General features: G+C 40.7%; 1 protein-coding gene across 6 annotated transcripts in view; it reads left to right on the forward strand.

The window, feature by feature from the left end:
- Window positions 1-8,265: 8,265 nt before the first annotated feature.
- The window catches only part of RNF157 (ring finger protein 157), a 92,990-nt gene continuing 87,003 nt past the window's right edge, over window positions 8,266-14,252 (forward strand). The window contains exon 1 of one of the 6 annotated variants that reach the window (XM_087955748.1): window positions 8,266-8,645. Coding sequence is in view for 5 of the 6 variants with exons in the window: in XM_087955745.1 (XP_087811871.1) it covers window positions 9,650-9,763 (114 nt within the window). In the remaining variant the exon portion in view is untranslated. Of the gene's footprint in view, window positions 8,646-9,091; window positions 9,764-14,252 lie in introns of those variants that run through there. The other 5 variants (XM_087955746.1, XM_087955745.1, XM_087955747.1 and 2 more) reach the window with 5 other exon arrangements.

Here is a 14,252-nt window from a genome sequence, read left to right on the forward strand (position 1 = left end):
AGAGTGCATAAACAAAATAGTCCATAAAATTTGATCAAGTTGCTCAGAAATCTTTGTTGCCCTCTTGTTAAAATAAAACAAATGTTGGCAAGAATCCATTGCTATAGATTTGTTGTATGTTTCTCCTTCTAATGTCATATAATCATTTGTTTGGCTCAATGCACATTTTGCAGGCTTGAAAAACTCTATAGCTCTAAATACTGTATATTAATAAATCCCTAGGATCAGGAGACAACCAAGAAGGTCATACATAAATCCAGTTGCTTGCTTCTCCAAAATATGGTACTATCTGTAAATAGGATAAACTCAGACTATAATGTTCTACATAATTCCTGAATAGGATTTCCAACTCAAAGTGAGTGCATTATTAAACTTTGAATATTTGTACTAATCTTATTTTAACAGCAAAAGAAACTGATTTTTAGAATACCTTTCTATTGATAGAATGCCAATTTCATCAACCCCAGCTTAAACCCCAATTTAAAATGGGTTACTGGCTAAGGAGCTACAATGGATTTATAACCAAACTTCTAACCTGTTTAGAACTCCTAAAGCAGTTGGAATGTGGGAATGACCTTGAGAGACAGGTGGGAGTGCCATAGACCGGACAACCGGGCATGTAAAAGATATCTCAATCTACAAAAGTAGGGAGGAAGTGGAAACACTTCAGAAAGAACATCTCTAGTTTTCCACTGAGTAAAAGGAAAAGATAGGGGAAAATAATAGCACTAGCACTTAGATTTATATACAGCTTCATAGTGCTTTACGGCCTTCTTTAAGTGGTCAGCATATTGCCCCAAACAATCGGGGTCCTCATTTTACCAACCTTGGAAGGATGGAAGGCTGAGTCAACCTTGAGCCGGTGAGGATCAAACTTCTGGCAGTCAGCAGAATTAACCTGCAATACTGCATTCTAATCACTGCGTCATCATGGCTACTTTCAGTCTTTTAGTCTTATAAGATTCTGTTAATCTAACGTTAAAGTTAGTGCTAATACTTTTGGTTGTGCTTTTTGTCTAGACTATTTTGTAGGCCTAAGGGAAGTAGTGGTGATCCAGATGAAAATGACCAAATAACGAATGCTTGGATTGAATGCTCTTTCATTGCTTTAAACTGCCCAAAAGTTTAAAGATCTTCATTTAACTGAGATAAAACCGCCCAGAGCTGTTGGATATGAGATGGGCAGAAAATACATTTTCTAAATAAATAAATAAAAATGAGGGACTGGGAATGCACAACACCTTGAAGAACAAGATGTAATACTGACCAGAATAATTGTTGTTTTAATGTTGATACTTTATAATGGTTGATGTGAACACAATTTTAAGATACTTAAAACAAAATAAAAAATTGAATGATAAATAGTCTCAAAATCAGAGGACTAATTGACTCACTAAAAGTATTAACAAAATTACCAGGGATTAAAAACAAGAGTTGTAAAATTCAATAGTTTGACTAAAATTTTAGGCTTCTTAATTGATAGTTCTAGGAAGATATACATGAACAAACAGACATGCAACAAGGTATATTGGAGCAGGCATAGGCATGCTGTAGTGTCTACTTTAACTTAATCACATATTTTTGTGGGATCACACAGCTATTATTACAAGCTTTGGAAAAAGATACTTTTCTTTAAGGAGATATTTGTAAATGCAGCATGGGCATCCACACCCGTTCTAAAGCATCTTTCAAATTTTGGATCCAAAATACAATACATTCCAAGTAAAATCCTTCCTTTAAAATGTGCATTAGACCAAATCTGGTGATGCCTTTAAAATAGCAAGTAGAAATTAGTTTGAAAAAGTTTCACAATATCCATTCAATAAAATGCAAAATAAAAAAATCACTGCATTTTTGTACCAATCCACTGGGAAATCAAACATACCAAATGGCTCCCTTCATTTGCTTATTATACAGATTTCTATAAAATGAAATCCATCCTTGTAATTAACATATAATGTAAAATAAAATATAAAATAAAATAAATATATTCCAAATGGTTTCATAATTTAATTGTAGTAATGATTTCTTGAAGTGAAAGTCATAAGTGGTGGTAAGATTTGGCCCTATAATAAAAACTGTCTGGCAATCTTATATTGTTGAAAATACCCTCTATCTTAGCATTTTTAATTAAAAAATAGAACTCTATAATTTAGAATAAAATTGAAAAAATTGTAGATACTTCCAGAATTTGCATACATCTGTCCTTTTTTGTATCCCAAAGATATGTTATAATATTATGCTCTAGCACTGTAGAGGTTTTTTTTAGCTTTGAAAGGAGAACTGGGTAAGCTTGGGGCCTCCAAAATAGATTTTTTATTACATTGTTAAAAATAATGACACAAGGAAAGAAACAAAAGTTTTCTGTGATACTGACCTTTAGACTCAAATATATTAAACATAATAGAGCTGTGCAACACTTCCTTCAAAGAGGAAAAGGTGCTTGGAATTTCTGGGAGATACACGGTGAATTGAACATACCTTCAAGAGATTGGAGATAAAACCTTGGCAATTTTTTTTTAAAAAAGGTGAGTTGGCTGGTTTTTTGGGGGCCTTTCCAGACAAGGTGTGGACAAGAGATCACCCACATATACTTTGGATGGCTGCTCCTTGTGAAGAGACTCGAGGACAAGAGTCACCAGCAGATAGTGCCAGGAGATGAAAGGATCTGCCATTATGTTTGCAGAAACTTCTATAAAGGACACTAGGTTTGCTAACCTTGCTTTATAATCATTTTTGGCAATTGCTTATTTAACTTAAAAAGCTATTGGAGATGTTTAAAACAATATGTTTGAAAAGCCACCTTGTGAGTCAGTCTTCATTCATGAAAAAAACCACAATAATTTTAGGAACTTAAAGAATTGAAAATAAATAGCAGAAAGTTAAATAAGATTTTTATCTAAAAAGTTATAAATGAATTAAGGCTCCACACAAATTTGGAATTTACTATATGCTTTTGGAAATAATTGTATAAAATGAACAAGACGATGTTTATGGATTTGTCTATAGATAAGAGATGGGATATGGGATGAAGAGATTATTGGTTAAGGGCGTGAAGAGTTACAAAAATATACTTGTTGTGATGAAGGTTCAATGTCACTACTTTTTCCTCTTTTTTCACTACATTCTTACATTTTTCTTTTTTCCTTCTATTTCTCCTTCTCTTTTGCATCTTTTGATTCTTTTTTCTATTTTTCTTTCTTTAGTTGTATTAGATTGTTTTTATATTTTTTTTAAAAAAGATTTCAAAACAAAACAGGCTGAGTATTGTGACTCAGCAGCCTAAGATAAAGGTGAAGTCTTCAAGTCTAGTTCAGTTCTTGGTAAGTTCAGACAGCATTGAAATGGTTTTGCCTGCCAAGGAATGGGCATGAGTGCATCATTTGCCCCTTTTGGGATGTTTTACATTTCCCTATCTAGCCTACAGTCTTGGGATTCCCTGGTAGTTTCCTATCCTTATGTTCAGCAGGTTGAACTTGCTTAGTTTCTAAGTCCAGACAAACTCTGTCAGGTGTTGCCTTTTACTGAGGCTAGCAGTATAAACAGAGAGGGAACAAAAAAAAAAAAAAACACCAAACAACCCCAGATGCCAGCATAGGCTAGTTGGATGTCTCAGTTGACTCAGGACATTACCACAAATCCCAGCTCAAAAATGTCTTCCTAACAATGCTTTAAGGATATCTCCACATGACACAGTTTTCCTCATCCTCACATTTCTGCAGAACAAACTGGTGCCCTACAGAGTGAGCAGATGGCTACCACATTCTGATAGCGCAAGCCCTGGGTTTAGCCAATCAGTGGGAATCTTTTTCTCACCAGCAGGGAAATTCACCAATCACTACATTCTACCTTGCCTTGTGGGAAGTGTCACTTGGCCACCTCATTAACAAGGCTAATTAACGGTCTAACCCTTCCCATTGGCATACTTTGTGCCTCCTCATGGACAAGAGGGAAGCAAACTAAATGGGCAAGGGGTAAGGTCAAAGGACTTAGTAAAAAGACTAGGCAACTACAAATCAGAACGAAAAGGAAGTCCTTTACCAAGATAAGTTGAAAAATCATAAAGCCATTTTATTATATAGCTGGGTTTGCACAAGGTGCTTATCCATGGTTTGTAGTATTATTATAAAGATCTGTATGCTCTCTGATTTAGCAGACCCTAGGATGGGCACAATATTAAAAACAATAAAACAATAATAACATTTCTAGCACAACTCCCACATGTGCTATTGTACACAATTAAAAACCTTACTACCCAGGAAATGATAGTTTTCACTACTTTTCTGCAGGATAGCAAGCTAAGGGCTAATTAGACCTGAGGAGAGCAAACCCACAGGGAGGGTGTTGCTACAGTAAAGATCAGCCTCCAAGCTGACATGGCCCCTTTTCCATTGAGATCATGTAGGGCAATGTGGTGGAATGCATTCCCTCCCTCCTGGGAATATGTACTATACTTCACCACAGGTGAGATGTTTCTACCTCAAGAAAATGTTTATTGATTTGTCTTGATTTGTATGGCCACCCATCTCAGAGCACAATTCTAGGCAGATGATAACAATATTACTTATCCCCAACAGTAAGGACCATAAAACTAAAAACAAAAACCCAATAACCTCAGCCAACCAACTGGGATATTTCCCAACAAATCATCCATAGGCAGGTTCCCATCTCACTCCCCCATTGCCTGAGGGAAGAGCCAAGTCCAGATGGCTTTTCAGAAGGCTAAAAGGTTGCAGGCCTACCATATTGCCTTGGGAAGGATGCCCCACAGATCAGGGATCCCTACAGAAAAGCCTTCATTTTGAAGGTAGTAGAGACTCAAGCCATGTATGGCTGTATTATTAATGAATGATTCTTGGAACTGGGGCTAGAAGCAACTAGTTTAACTCTTACAAAATGGGAGTTCTGTTCTTACTCAGCTGAGCGAGTTACTATGTACTTTATTTTACTGAATGATCTAGGTTTGTATATGCCATAAACTAACCAATCATAACCTTGATCATAATATAATCATAACCTTAAACCCAAATTAACTATGAAGGCTGGGGTTCCACAACACACTAAGCTAAAAAGTAGTTAACCAGTTCATTTGCATGAGCACAGCCTCTGCTTCTAAGAAAAAAGCAGTGCAAAACCACACAGACAACTGAAAGCTTCCCTAAATAGCCTCTTTATTCTGATTACTTCCAGCTGTGGATTATACTGTTATCAGACAATCTCAAATTTTCTAGCAGATGATAAGAATTATAGCATTTTACAAGGCTAACACATTTTATTATAAGGCATCAATCTTTTGTAAAGAATGATATTAAGATCAAATTCATCTGTTAAATATTACTTAAATGCTTCCTAGAAGAAGAAAAAATATGGGGACAAAGCTTTACATTTTAGTTAGATTAGTTAATGGTTAATTAAAAGAGCACAAATGAACAAATAGATATAATTTACAGACAAAATACACAGTTTTCCTCAATCTAATTTCCCAGACAGTAAAGCTGACATTTATCTCATGTTATGCCATTTGGCAAATCTAATCCAGTCAAGGATTAGGTTGATGAATTTAGTTATCAGATGCATCATTTGCGGGGCAGCTTGTTGTGCAACAAGGTCACATAGTGTAATAAGATTGGGTCTGGGTTAGGGACTTCTGTCCTCACTGTGAGTTATGTTGGAGGGGGGATTGCACAAAGGGAGGCTCAGCCAATCTCATTGTACACATGTTGTACTCTGACAATAAAGGTAATAATCTGCTTTTGTCTTTGTTCTTTGGGGTCTTATATTGATTAATTGATTGTGTATGTGTGTGATATTTTAAATTGGTCAAATAGCACAACAATGTATTACATAATACCTTTTGTTTGGGGTAAAGAGACAAAGGCTATAGCTCAGTAATGGCACATACGCTTCCCTGCAAAGGTCCTAGGCACCATCTCTGGCATCTTCAGACACTGCCTGAAATTCTAGAGAAGTGGTTGGTATGGACACTAATGAGTGAGAGGGCCCTACTAAAATCAGCAATCATCTAGATGTGAACATAAATATATAATTTCTTCATTCAAAACAGCATGATATCGCAATTGACATTTTCTGAGGGAAGAGTTGGACTAAAGCTCATAAATCTCATTCACTGAGTTGGTCACGTGATAATAAAACACACATTTCAGTGAGGGAGGCTGTTTTCATTGGTGACCCAGTGAAAGATGTAATTGCTTGAGCAAGCTGAACTGGAAATTATGGATTACTCAGTTTACCCAAGTTGTTTGAATTCACATGGCATCCTGAATTATAAACCAACCAATCATCAGGGTTGAGGTTGCATTCATGCTAGGCTAAAGTAAGTTTGCTTAAGGGTCAGTATGTGAATCCAACGTTGAACTTTACAAGTCTTTTAAAAAAAAAAAAACTAGATAAGAAGGAACCACTACATAAATGGGATGCAAGTGGGCTCTTCTTTCCTCCAAAGTGGGACTCCCCACCCAGGCCAATGGGCAGAGCCAGCTTTTCAGGCCCTTTTGGAAGGCCAAGAGGACGATGGCAGATCTGTCCCCAAGGAGCACAATGTTCCAGGGAGCAGGAACCACAGCCAAAAAGGCTCTTCTCCTGGACCATGCTGGCTGAAATTATTTGGCTGACAGGATCTGCAGCATGCCCCCCTTTTCCATAGGGAGTGAGGCAAGCCAATCCCATTGGGGTGAGATGGGTTCCTAGTTTGAACCCATGCCATAAAGGGCTTTAAACGAATAACCAGAACCTTGAATTGGCTTGAGAAGCAAACTGGCAACCAGTGCAGCTTGCACAACAATGGTGTTAACATGGACCACCCTAAGGGACCCTAGAAATGTCTGCATTGCTGCATTCTGTGCCAGCTGCAGCTTCCAAATACTCTTAAAGGCCAGCCCATATTGCCAGATCAGATGGCAATCCCAAGTAGGCTAACTGTCCCACTGAACTAAATGGTACAGATTTTCAAGTAAACATTTTCAGCTCAGATAGATTTTACATCTACTGTAAAGGCTGATTTCCAATGCACTGCTCCATATACTTATTTCATGGTACATGTAAAAGATATGGGGGACCCAATGGGGGAGTACTACACTGGAGGTAGCCACTACGGCGGGCAAGGCCCCCACAGCGGCCTAGCTTTAGGGGCCAAGCGCCCGCCCGCCGGGGACCTTCGCCCGGGAGCGCCCAGCCGCAAGCTGCCGCGAGCCCCGAAAGGGGACGGGACCCCGGGGTCCCCGGGATTTACCCACCAGGCCTTTTCACCCCTAGACGCCCGCACGTTTTGCAGCTCAGCGCACAGGGCCGCCACCCCAGCGTTTTTTTCAAGGGCGGGCGGAGACAGACCAAGCGGTTTCAGGGGGGGCAGACACGTTTCGGGGCCGACCCCCCCCACTAGAGACTAGACCAATAGCAAACCTCACCTTGCTCCTGTGCTTCTTGCTTCCCCCTGCCCATTTTGAATCTCATACCTTCATTATTTATTCCATTGTTTGTCATTTCGTTACTTTCATACTGTTCTATTTACTCTTCTTTTCATTTCTCATGTTTACTGTTGTAAGCTGTCCCTTGGCAAGATGGGCAGAAAATAAATGTAACCAATAAATAATTTTTGCCACTCTATAATCATGGGTTCATACTTTATTTCTTTTTCATATTTCCTTGAAGATAGTGTCATATCTTCAAAGTTTTAACCATATTTCTTTGTGCTTTGTTACCTACCCCTGCCTTTGTTTTCAGGGGTCCTTTACACCAGCACAGTCTTCTTGGTTCACCTTCAGAATACCCAAGCCTCAAAGAGAACTGCAGATAATTTACTTTTGCACCAGAATTCCAGAATTTAACAGGACCAAAATGCTATTTTAGAACTGATGCTACATCTCACCTTTGTCTAGCTTATAATTTACCAAGATGGGGAACTTTTTCTGGGTGTATATGCATGCATGCATAGGAAGGAGTTCATCAACTATGTATTCTGCATTTTTTAAAAAGTTCAATATTCTGGAGAGGGGAAACAGAGATGTGAAAGATTTAGGGCTGGGGTCTTCAAACTTGACAGCTTTAAGACTTGTGGACTTCAACTCCCAGAATTCCTCCTCCAGTCATGTTAGCTCAGGAATTCTGAGAGCTGAAGTTCACAAGTCTTGAACTTGCCAAGTTCGGAGACCCTTGATTTAGGGAATAGTTTCTGAACTATTCCTTTTTTTAAAAGACAGCTCCTTTATGCAATCTTAGCTAAACTCATGAATCCTGGTAAGTTTAAGGGCAAACAACAGCATCCTTTACTGTTACAAACAGTAAGATACTGATATTACAATAATGGGATTATTTCAGTGTTAAGAAATTCGTGATAGAAGGATTAAACAATGAAGTGGCAGCGACTTACTTCCCAATACGTTGTGACTCACAATGTCATGACTCACTTCAGAGTAGGTCCCACATACAGGGAGGAAACAAACCTTGCAATTTTTGTTACAACTTCTGTTATATTTGGGGAGAGCGAAAGAGTTAGCGGGGAGAAAGACTGAGATAGGGTGGGGGGGGGAGTCAGCGATGTAGATGTCAAATGACACCCCAACTACGATGACTGATCTGTCCGCACATTCTGGATGTCCTTGCCAGAAAATACCTAGGAGAAACGAGAGGTTAGTGCGGCAATTCCGTAACTTGTTCAGAAACGGGGGAAACAACGGCGTTCTGTTCAAAAAGGCTCCTTCCTGTCTTGGCACAGCCGGGTAGCGGGGCCTCTCTCTTCCCGTCTTGCGGCTGGCACGTTTTATTTTTATTTTTTAATGAGACGAACGAAGGTAATTCCAGGCAGGCGCCCGAGAAGCGATGACGGGAAGCATCCGGTGTGAAAACAATCTCTCCCCCAAACTTTTCCTGTGCTTTAAAATGATAAGCTGTCCCTCCAAGCATTTCTCCACCGCCTTTCCAACAGGGCTTTCTCTCTCTCTCTCTCAATCGTTTCAAGGTGAACTTGGGATGATAGCTGAAAGAAACGGAGGGAGCAAGGAACTGGGGGCGGGAGAGGAGGGGGGGACGCGAGAAACTAGCGCTGCTGAGCAGGCAGCCTCCTTTCGTGGCTGCCCCCATTGGCTGGAGGACGGAGCCGCCACCGCCAACGTCAAGGCGGCGCCCAGCTCCTTGCAAAGCTACTGCAGTGAGCGGAGATGCTGCCGCCGCCGCCGCCGCCGCTGCTCCTGGGGTTGCCTCTTGCACTTGTAGCAGCGACGCCCGCCGCTCGACCTGAGGAAGTTACTGCGCGGCTAAGCCCGCGCGCGCCTTTTCTCCCCCCGGCTCGGCGGCTGCAGTGCTCCGCGAAGGACTAGCGCGGCTCCCCCTCAGCCTGGTGCTCCTGGCAAAAAGTGGTGGACGGGGGCCGAAATGGCTGCTTCCCTCCCCGGCTGGGGAGCAGTAGGCACCGCCACCCCCCTGGGGACAGCAGCAGCAGCAGCAGCAGCAGCAGTAGGCAAGTCAATGCGGCAGGCTCCTCAGTGAGGGAGCAGCTCCGCGGCGGGAGGAGCGACCGACCGACCTCGCGCGTCCCGCCGCTGACTCTAGCTCGGCGGGCGAAGGTGGGAGCTGGGAAGCCGTCGCATCCCCCCACCCTCGCCCCCCTCTCTGTCCCTCTCTTCCGCCACCCCGGATGCCCGCTGCCGCCGCGCCTGAAGCATGGGAGCGCTCACCAGCCGGCAGAACGCCGGAGTGGAAGAGGTGGATATCCCGTCCAATTCCCTCTACCGATATCCCCCGAAATCCGGTAAGTGCGCGGAGCGTTGGTGGCGGCGGGTAGGGGGAGAGAAATAAGCGAGGGGTTTGCGGGGAGTCCCGCATGGCAGGGCTGCGCGCGCTCCGACTCCGGCCGAGGGAATGGCGAGAGGCGGCGGCGGCGGCGGCTGCAACCCCAGAGCTCGGAGAGGGCTATAAGGCGAGCGTCGGGACCCTTCCTTTAAATCCCCCCCTCCCTCTTGCGCCTTTTCGCCGCCGTCCGGTCGTTCTCCCGCCAGTGGGGCTGCTCCCGTGACGGGGTTTTTTTTCCTGGCTGCCGAGGAGTTTCCCGAGACTTTTGAGGGTCAGGTGAACGACCCTCCTTGCAGTGTCGCCTCTGGCTGCTTGGGAGGATGGTTATTTTTTCTTCTTCTTCTTTTGCTTCCCTCCTCCTCTTTCTCCCCGTGCAAGCATTGCGGCGGCTTGGATGGAAATAGTGACATTCGTGGCATCGCGCTTGAGGCTTTTTAAAAGCTGCTTTTCGTTCGGGCAACAACTGCTCTTTGGGAATTCTTGCTTGAAAAGGGACTGGACTCTCGCGCGGTCCTGAATCAACCTTCACACACACCCCGCAATTAAGAAACCCCTGGCAAATTCTTGTCTGTCCTGTGCCACTTGGCATGCCTGCCTCTTTAGTGGTATAGTGCGCTGATTGCATTCTAAAATATCCCATCAATCTTCCGATGTAACAGTTAACCATCCGCGCTGCTAATGAGATGAGCTCTGGTATTGATGGGAGGGGGAATTTAATTTCTAAAACTACAAATGCTGTGTATTGGATGCAGGCAAGACCATCAATATCCTTCTTCCTTTAATCTATCACCGACTGCTGATACATACATACATACATACATACATACATACATACATACATACATACATCATACATACATACATACATACATACATACATACATACATACATACATACATATATATATATATATATATATATATATATATATATATATATATACTGTGTGTGTGTGTGTGTGTGTGTGTAAATATATATATATGTGTGTATATATATATATGTGTAAATATATATATATATGTGTAAATATATATATATGTGTGTAAATCTCTCTCTGTGTGTGTGTATATAGTATAATATTTACATAGTAAATATTACATAGTAAATATTACATAATACTAATAGTACTAATAGCAGTTTAAGAAAGCAAACCTGAATAAAGGCAACTGAAACATAATAAAGATCTGGTATACCTATTGTGCAATATCTAATACCTATTGTGCAATATCTAATAGCAATTAGCTGGGTTAATTAAGGCAGAAGGATCTTTTCTGACCATTTACTGGTTAAGCTTGGAAAAGTACTTTTTGTTAAATTTATCAGGCTACAGGAAAAAATACTGGGGACCAGATGCAAAGAGATGTTGAGATATGGATTAGCAGCTGATATTATGTGTGCATCCTGCAGTGATGTATGACATCCCTGTTTTCTTTAGCCTGTGGTCATCCTGGAAATGCATAGCAGAAGCGCCTATGGAAGCAAACAGGGAAAAGTGTCCACAGTATGCTAGCTTTGTAACATTCACATGGCTGACAGGAATAGATCTGTATGCCACAAAACAGAATATGAATTCGGTACTCTGTATTCCAAATTCATGAATTTTGTGAATAGGATCAATCTTCTGCTCACTTAGTTAAAACAATTCCCATTGAGTTCATTGAGCCTTATTTTTATTATAGTATTTTTATGCTTTGCTTAATTAGCTGGGGATAATTTCAGTTTCAATAAAATATGAAATAAAGTTTTCAACAAACTTGCTGTGAAACTACAGCAACCGGTACTTTAGTGTTGATAAACAGTTTGTAAAGAGATTTTTAGGAGCAATATATTTTCTATCTTTAGAACAGTACCTAAACAGTACCTATTTTGTTCATTATACAGTATTTAATTACATGTTTTGAAGACTATTTCCCATGAGGATAGCATAATTCAAAACAAAAGGGAACTGGCAGAACATTCAAATCTTTTGCGACTAATCCCAAGAGGTCATTTTTTAGAATCAGGGTAGTTTCTTCTCTTGAAAATGCTTGTTTAATTGCTTTTTGCTCTTATCTATAGATAGGTATGTAAATCAATGAATGTTGTTTATTTACTTATTTATTAAATTTAGGTGCAGCTCATCTTACTATCCAAAGTGATACTGAGCGGCTTACAATACAATAGCAACAGCAATATAAAATCATTAAAAATTAACAGGGACTTAATAAAATTAGAAACCTTGCAATGCTATATGTATATGATATACTGTGTGTGTGTGTGTGTGTGTGTGTGTGTGTATGTGTGTATGTAGGTATGTATGTATGTATACACAAACACACACACACATAAGATTGTAAGTCAATTTGAGTTCCATATGCAATTGTATCCATCTAATTTCTTTATATTAACATGAAGTGGGGCTATGGGGGGGTGTCAAAAAAGTCAAGATGCTGGCTCCACCCTATAATTGAAATCTGCTATCTTTTTTGATCTCCTATTGCAGATATCCCCGTCTTGAAGGCTGGGATGTGTGTTACAAGGGCTGAGCAGACTAATGCTTACTGGAAAATATGGTTACAGTTTTCTTGCTTAGTGCAGTACAGGTAGTCCTTGACTTACAACAGTTCATTTAGCAACCCTTCAATATTACAATGGCACTGAAAAAAAATGACTTATGACTGTTTTTCACAGTTAGGATCTCTGCAGGACCCCCATGATCAAAATTTTGAGGCTTGGCAACTGGTTCATATTTATGGCCGTTGCTGCATCCCAAGGTCATGTGACCCCCTTTTGCGACCTTCTGACAAGCAAAGTCAACGGGGAAGCAAGATTCACTTAACAACTGGGTTACTGACTTAACAACTGCAGTGATTCACTTAACAACCGAGACAAAAATGGTCATAAAATGGGGCAAAACTCACTTAACAAATGTCTCAGCAACAGAAATCTTGGGCTCAATTGTGATCGTAAGTTGAGGACTATCTGTAGTAACTTTAGTTCAGCCTAGCCTAGAGTCTATTGGCTGACTTGGTTTCAATGAATTTGAAAAATACTAAATAGGAGGATACTGCTCTTATTATTAAAACATTCTAAAGCCCTTTTGGCTAATGTTCATCAGAAGTATATTTATGTCACAGAATAACTCAGAAGTCCCATGTACATGAAAGTAAAACCCTATATTTCCAAACTCTTTATATAAATTTTATTTATTTATAATTTTATTTATTTTATAATTTCAAATTGTATAGTCACCTACTGATGCATAGCTTTGGGTGATTAATGGGTTAAAAGCAAATAACATTTAAAACAAGGCCTTCAGAGCCATGGCAGGGGGGAAAACAAGAACACTTGAATATACTCAACTCTTATTGGTGGCTACCCCTAATACAGGAATGCCCAACTTTGGCAACCCGTGCTGGCTGGGGAATTCTGGAAGTTGAGGTCCACTTAAAGTTGCCAAGGTTGGACACCACTGCATTAACATGCTCAGCTGATGCTTTTGGAAATAGCCAGGTCTTCAGCCCTCTCTTGCAGGCAGCCAAGAATGGGCTGTGTGAATTTGAGGGGAGCATGGTGTTTCACAGGGAAGCAGAACAATAGAGAACCTAGGCCCCATAAGATGTTGCTACTTAATAGATGGGATCTGTGGTATATCAGCTTAGTCTGATCTTACTGGATGGGCAGATACAATGGGAGATAGGCAGTCTTGCAAATATCTAGGCCCTGTGTCATTTATAGACGATAACCAGGACCTAGAATTGCACTAACTAATATAACTCATGTAGTAGCACAAGGACAGACTTGGCATGCTTTAATTATGCATACTGTTGCATTCTGGACCAGTTCTACCTTTTGAGTGGTCCTCAAGGACAGTTCCATGTAGTGTGCATTGTGGTACTGTAGTTGATATAAGTTATGACTGGTTGTGAATAGGGCCTCTCAATATAGGAAATCTAATTGGGTGAATCTCTGCAAAGACTTTTGGCCACAGTTATCCTCAAGTAGAAGCTGTGAGTACAACCCCCCCTCCCACACACATCACAATTGCACACTGGAACTGTCTAGGGAAATGCAACCTCATTCAAAGCTTATAAGTAGGTCTCCAGAACAAGTTGGTCCATGTACCTATATAGCCACTTTGTCTTCCCATAATATATATGCTGGTCACTGAGGATTGGGTGAAGCTTTTATTAAGCAGGTTAGAAACTAAAAGAAAAAGGGGAAAAAGCCTGTAATGATTCCTCTGTTCCCCAAATTACTTATTAATTGCTCCCAAAGAACATTGCAAAGTCAACGCTAACATGAATTCAATTTCTGTACTGAAAATATGTGCCTGCCTTTTCAGCAGGCAGAACAGCTGGAATCAGTTTGTAGTATCTGCCTGGCTGTTAGCATTTAGCAACTTCTCTTCCTCCAACTGGGATAGAAGGTGCTTTCTGAGGGACTATAATCTTGAACAGATGATGCC

Source organism: Notechis scutatus, chromosome 2, assembly GCF_049901735.1.
Source record: "Notechis scutatus isolate UNSWTSFEM ecotype Mainland chromosome 2, rNotScu1.2, whole genome shotgun sequence".
NCBI lineage: Eukaryota > Metazoa > Chordata > Lepidosauria > Squamata > Elapidae > Notechis > Notechis scutatus.